The 7,021-nt window shown below is 39.7% G+C and overlaps 1 protein-coding gene across 9 annotated transcripts in view; it reads left to right on the top strand.

Moving 5' to 3' along the window:
- Window positions 1-7,021, top strand: part of ptk2aa (protein tyrosine kinase 2aa) — a 59,849-nt gene that overhangs the window by 14,448 nt on the left and 38,380 nt on the right. For 3 of the 9 annotated variants that reach the window (XM_020597413.1, XM_020597414.1, XM_020597410.1), the window contains exon 1: window positions 2,525-3,344. The exons of 3 other annotated variants lie outside the window; for them this stretch is intronic. In XM_020597413.1, coding sequence (XP_020453069.1) covers window positions 3,221-3,344 — 124 coding nt within the window. In that variant the 5' untranslated portion in view covers window positions 2,525-3,220. Of the gene's footprint in view, window positions 1-2,524; window positions 3,345-7,021 lie in introns of those variants that run through there. 3 more of the 9 variants (XM_020597415.1, XM_020597412.1, XM_020597419.1) reach the window with 2 other exon arrangements.

Genomic DNA, 7,021 nt, shown 5'->3' with positions numbered 1-7,021 from the left:
GGTGCAATTAATACAGGCAATGAGTGGAGGATAGGAGGGCTTCTTAAAGACAAACTAACAGGTCTGTGAGAGCCAGAATTCTTGCTGGTTGGTAGGTGATCAAATACTTATTTCATGCAATAAAATGGAAATAAATGATTTAAAAATCTAACAATGTGATTTACTGGATTTTTTTTGTAGATTCTGTCTCTCAGAGTTGAGGTGTAAAAATTACAGAACTGTCCATTCTCTGTAAGTGGGACAACTTGAAAAATCGGCAGTGTATCAAATACTTATTTGCCCCACTGTAGCATACTGCACAGTCCACTGTAAAAGTGTTTTGCAGCACTCGTTGCCAGCTGTGAGGAAGCAAGACACTAACAATGGACACTGGACAGGATGCATAAAGGGTTATAGTGATGTATTCTTGTAAGCTTTTGTGTGTATGTGTTTTATACCTTCTGGTCTTAGCAAACAATTTTCAGGGCGGGGTCTTCAGTCACACCTGATTCATTACATGGTTTGTTGCTTAGAAACTAACTTGTCACTGATTTACTTGTTTATTTGACTTGCAAGGCCAAGGGACCCCCTTTTACTGTAAAGATGTAATTAATATATAATAATAATAATGTCATAGTAATTAATATGCAATTAATTTTTTGGGTCAACAAAGATATAACACAAAGACGTTGCTCCCTATATCGTTACACATCCATTTACACTCTTTTAGTCACTGTAATGTGGCACAGTATTTAACTTCAGTGTATGTTGGCATGTTTTGTGCTTTAATTGCAATTGATCCTGAATGCAATCTCATTATCAGGATTACAATTTGATATGGAAAGCTGTAAAGTGGTCTTTGTCCGAAATAAATAGGCTAAATCATTCAGTGGTATTCTGCTTTAACTTTACCTAAAAAAACACAACACAATACACACACACAGCCAACAGCAAAAGAATAATGTAGATTAGTAGTGAGGAAAAAACTGTTTGTATTTATGAGGTACACACTTATGGAGGATTATTTTACCCCAAATTCAAAAGAAAAATTAACATTTAAAAACTGAAAATTGAAAATGTGGCTTGTTCATTTTTCTTTCTCTTTTTTGTAATTTAATTTTGGGTAAAGAATTCCCCCTACACACAGACTGCTCACCGATGAAAGATGAACATGAGAGTAACTATTACAGTTCACAGGTTTATTTGCATTTAGTACTTAGTAGGTGTTGTGTTTCCCTTCCCCTGCTAAAATAACATGTTCATAAACACACACCAAGACAGAAATAGAGAGAGACACTTTGGCTCATGCTCAGAAGAGCTCTTCCTATTCATGGCAGCATCCGGCCCTCTGACAAAAGGATTTCAATAGTCCGCACACGTGCACACACACACACACACACACGCATGTACACGCACACAGTACCAAAACCCCCTGCTTCCACAGATTTTCATAACAATGGAAAATGCCTGAGATGAAGTACAAATTATAGGAAACCCACATGTACACACACACACACTCCAGTGTCCAGCAAGCCTTTCTGTCACACAGGGTGTCTGTAAATTTGCTGTGTATGTTTAAATGAGTTCAGTCAGGGCTGTTCAAGTCTTTATTTGAGGATGATGCGCTCAGCCATATAAATGTCCATTTGATTAATGGTGGCTGGCATCTGGTCAGCAGTAACACTCACAGCAATTGGTGCCACTTGCAGGATATTATGCACGTTAGTTGGGGGCGAGACCTTGGGGCAGCTCCTCAGGCACTCTGTGACCCCTAAAGTGTGAGGTAAATGACTAAATGTGCAGCATGACCTGGGGGTTATTGAGACTTTGTGGTTTGGAACCTGATAGTGTGGCATATTGACATCAGCTGCAGGGTTACATGCTGGACTCAGCAAGGGCAACATCTGAGTTGGCAAAGAAGTTAAGTACTTGTTGTTTGAGGATGTTTTTCATTTGCTTTATTTATTTTTACTGCAGTGTATTCTAATGAGGGTGTGCATGTTCTGGTTATTTTTCCTATCTTGGTTGGATATCTTTGCCATTTAGACTACTAAATATTACTTTCATATATTAGTTCATTATTTATAATGTGTACTATTAGAGTAGAGATTGAAGTGTTGGGAGAACTCCCCTAAGAAAACCTACTTGTTAGAGATTCAGCTCTAACTGGGATTTTGGTGGAGTGCTGTGTACAGTGGAAGATAGAAAATAGATGGGCTTCAAAGAACATTTTGTATAATTTTTCTTTTCTTTTCAGTTACACTAATATAAATATCCTTTTAACATAAGGGCTGTTCTGAGATCAGCTTAATATACAGAAGTGGGAGGGGTTTTCAATCAATGGAAGGGACAGGATTAGCATATTAATAGTTTGTAGCTCCTCCTGCTCCTCCAACAGCTCTCTATCTCTCTCATTCCCCACTCAACTTAGTTTCAGTTGTGCTGCTGTGTCCTCCTTTTCCTATTATTCATCTCAAAACAATCGCTGCATTTCTCTGTACCCTCTGTCCCTGATTCCTTTGTTTTCCCGGCTCCCTCTTTTCTCTGACGTTGTTTCCACTAGAAGAACTTTCTGTTTGCTCCCTGGGCACGGTAATCGTCTCTCCTTGTGAGTGATATCCATTTGGATCAGCAGGGTACAAGTTGAATTTGGCTTTGAACTTTTGCTGGAGGAGCAGTCTTCTTATTGTCGCAGGGACACCACTGAGTAAAAAAAAGAACCCAAATCTTCTCCTGAGCGATGGCCACTTGACACTTCCACGGCAACTGGGTAACTACGGAGCGCAGGCATGAGGCAGAAATCAGGCAAAAAATAAACATTGTGTTGTCAGAAGAGAGGGGTGGCCGAGTAGAAAGTCAGATGTGGACAGCAAAAGAAGTTTGTGGATGGGAATAACTTCACTTCTCTGGAGATCTTTCTGGTCCTGTTCAACTGTGGATGTCAGGAAAAGACTAAGAAGACAAAACTTAACAAAAAAGGATCTCTTTGCAGGATGGGATTTTTTTTTGTTGAAGTGTTTTCTGTAGCATCTAGACACTTTATACAAAATGTCAGCAGACCAGAAAATTGACCTTTCTGAGGATTCCTGCCTTGAGAAGTAACTGTTGGCTAACAACCTTGGAGACTGTGTGCGTGTGTGTAGTATTTGGGTGATATGAGAGTATCTTTGCAGTTTTGTCAGAAGCGTAGTGTGTCCACTTATGTAACTTCTTTACACAAGAAGTACGTGTGTTGTGTGTAATGCATGGTTGTGAAGCTGCAAGCTGCATGTCTGTCCTCGGTGCAAACAGACACAAGGAGGGACAGACATGTGTTTCCATGACGGCAAGTGGCTGTAGCCCCTTCGTCATGTGTTGGGAGAAAGGTATGAATGAAATCTCCTCTTTGCACATACACACAGAAACACAGAGAAGCAGCATGAAGTCCCCTCCACAGGGCGACATCTGACTCCATGGGAACTGACTTGCTGTACAAAGCTACTGTTGCTCTGGAGAAGTGTGTGTTAGTGTGTATGTATATGTGAGAGAGCAGATTAAAATGCTGAAAGCCAGTAAAGGGATTTTTTTTTTGACAAAACTCATTACCATTTGAAATTGGTAGAGTAATATGGGAGCGCATTTTTATCTTACTGTAATGTATCCCTCAACTTTACAGTCTTTCCTCTGAGTTACGTGTGTGTGTATCCTCTCTTGCAGGTTTAATTACTTGCTATGACATATCAATTTTCTTTTAATGGTGGGGTAAGGAGAAACACAGGAAGAAGGTGAAGCAGAAAAATAGAGGGTGACAGAGATCTCAGTATCTTTCTTGACACAGTGTCACATATACAACAGCTCACACAAAAACACATGTCCCATGCTTGCTCATACACACAGTCAAAGAGGAGGTAGTTCTTGTTTAGCAATCCCAGATAAAGTTACCATGAAATTCCAGGAAGTGTGTCAGGACTTTTTATTCAGGAAAAACGTCAGCCTGAGGTGCATTGTCTTCTTTGTGTTACAGACACTAGCACTAACATATTGAGTCTTGACCTGGACACCACCTCTGTCTTTTTACTTCTGTCCCTGGGATCTTATTGTTCAGTGTATTTGATCCTGCCAAACAACATCACATGAAGTAAAAAGACATGTGCTGTACACAGTTTAAGTCAAGAAGGGAACATTTGGGGATTGCAGCATCATGAGTGGAGAGAGAAAGCTTTAGTCAGTTATTACACCAAACAAACTAGAGCTGTAACAATTAGTCGATCATTGATTAACAAGAACTGGCAGCTATTTTGATAATTGATTAAGATTTTGAGTAATTTTCCAAGCAAACATGCCAAACATTTCATTGTTTCTCTGTTTTATAACTTTGCAAACTGAGTATCTGACAAAGCAAGTTATCTGAAGATGTCACCTTAGCCTGTGCAAGACTGTGATAGTTTTTTTTTAGATATTACAGACAAAACAGCTAATTGATAAATCTAGAAACTAATTGGCAGATCAGTTGATAATGAAAAGGAATCAATAATAAAGAAAAAGATTAAGTTAGAACCCCAACAAACAAGAGAGGCAATAGAAGTTTAAGAATATCATTTACTCTGCAGCTCAAGACTGTCCCCTACCACTTCACACTGGCAACATTAAATATTTAGGCATAGGTATTTCTCCCAGGCCGTCAGAACCTTTTAACCTTAACTACACCCCTCTGATAAAAAAAGATAGATGATTTCAAACGCTGGTCCAACCTCCCACTGTCACTCATTGGCTGAATTACTACAGTCAAAATGAAAACTTTACCACAAATTAACTACCTGTTTTCAATGCTTCCCTCAACACCAACAGATAAATGGTTCAAGTCACTCGATTTTCTAACTTCGCAATTTTACTGGAATAATAAGAAACCCAAAATTTCCCTGTCAACACTCCAGAAGAACAAATCACAAGGTGGCTTAGAAGCACCAAATTTTGAGTATTATTTCTTAGCAAATCAATTACAAAATTTAGTTCAGTGGATTCAGAAGGATAGTTGTAATAGCTCGTGGATAGAACTAGAAGAAAATCAATGCAAAAATACTTCAGTTACAGACCATACTCATTTAAGAAAATGAACTATTTCAAAAATATCACAATCTCTGCAACTCGTAACAGCCTGGTGGAAACAAAACCACTAAACCATCATTAACACCATGTACATACACTCCAATTTGGCATAACCCTGACTTTCAACTTCATAATAATCCTGTCTACTTTCCAACATGGCAACACAAAGGAATCACTCCCCTTCATCATCTATGTGAAAACAACCAGTTTATACCATTTAATACATTAGTCCGGAAGTACGGAGTTGGGAGAGGAGAATTTCTCAAGTACCAACAGTTAAAATCCATAATTAAATCAAAGATCAATATAATCAACAACCCCCTGCAACCTTCCATGCTAACTGAGGAGATAATGAAATTTACAAACTAAAAGAAGATTATATCTCAATTTTATAAACTAATGTCAAATACAGATGGAACAATAACATTACCGGTGACTAAATGGGAAACGGATTTATCTCTCCCCCCTAGCCCCGACTTCTGGACCGAGATCTGTAATAATATCTTTTCCATGACTACCAATGTAAACTTACAGCTTATACAATACAAGACTATTCACAGGACTCACATCACACAAGTTAAAATGTTTAAAATGGGTTTCATTGATACAGATAGCTGCTCACAATGCACTCTGGATTGCGCCGATGATTACTTCCATGCTACTTGGCCCTGTTCACCCGTTTATTCCCTCTGGGTAGCAGTGACAGAGAAACTCTCCACTATCTTGAGTTGTAGAATACCCCCATCCCCGTCACTCTGCCTGCTCGGTAATGTCACAGAAGTCAACCACCTACCAATTAATTATAAAAACCCACTTCTTATCTCTCTAACTATCACCAAGAAAACAATCTTTATAAACTGGAAATCTAAAAATTCAACCACTGGACCAGTCGTCTTATAGAATATATCACACTAGAGAAAATATCATCTACCCATAAGAATAATATACCAACCTTTACTGACACTTGGAATCCATTTCTAATCTCTTTTAATGTTATGTCCGCTTGGACACGGAAGAGAGCCAGTAAAGATAGGCGGACCCAGGTAGCTGACTTCGGTGCAAGCAGTGCTAAATTTATTTACAATGAAGTGAGAAAAAGCCAATAAGAAAACAGGCAAGTGTAGAATGTTGGGAGTAACCGGGTGTCGATCAGCAGCAGAGAAACCAGTTTGTGGTGAGATGGATGGGAGTAGGAAGGGCTGCGGACGCTGAGGTCACTCCTGAGCTGGTCGATGGAGAGACAGTGGTGACTGTGGAGAAAGAAGGCAGGAGTTTGTACAGATGAGCTAAGGTGACTGTGCATCGACCTGAAATGGTGGAGACTGGAAGGGCAGAGTAGGTCCAGGGACTGGAGGACATGTCCGTGGAGGAGGAAAACAGCAGTAGGAGCTAGGAGAACTAAGGGTGAGAGACAAATGGTCAAATACAAGAAAACAACAATCGAACGGGCCTGAGAACAAGATTAAACTGGCAAGGGAGTGATAGGTGAGCAGGGCATAAGTAAGGATAGAACCAATGAGGTGCAGCTGGCAATCCACTGCCCTCTCTGCAGAGCATTTACCACTGCAGGGTGCGTAGGAAGGCTGCCTCCATCCTCAAAGATCCCACCCACCCCCAGCATGGACTGTTCACTTCTTTGCCCTCTGGCCGGAGGTTCAGAAGTGTGAAATGTAGGACCACTAGACTGAAAAACTCTTTCTTTCCCTCTGCCATCAGACTCCTAAACAGCTGAGGAGTTTATTACCAGGAAATATGTGATGTACTGTTTACATTCTGTTTGCACATGCATAATTGCACGGTGACTGTTGACTGCTGCACATGCTGCTCCCATGCAACATACATTCTCTGTTATATTCTTGTATTTTTTTTCTACTGTATTGCTGCATCTACGCTACTTAAAGTGCCTTAGATTTTGTGTTACTTATTATCTACTTTATATTTCATTTGTATTTTGTGG

Source organism: Monopterus albus, unplaced genomic scaffold (genome assembly GCF_001952655.1).
Source record: "Monopterus albus unplaced genomic scaffold, M_albus_1.0 scaffold34.1, whole genome shotgun sequence".
NCBI lineage: Eukaryota > Metazoa > Chordata > Actinopteri > Synbranchiformes > Synbranchidae > Monopterus > Monopterus albus.
This window is presented reverse-complemented; position numbering and strand designations above follow the sequence as displayed.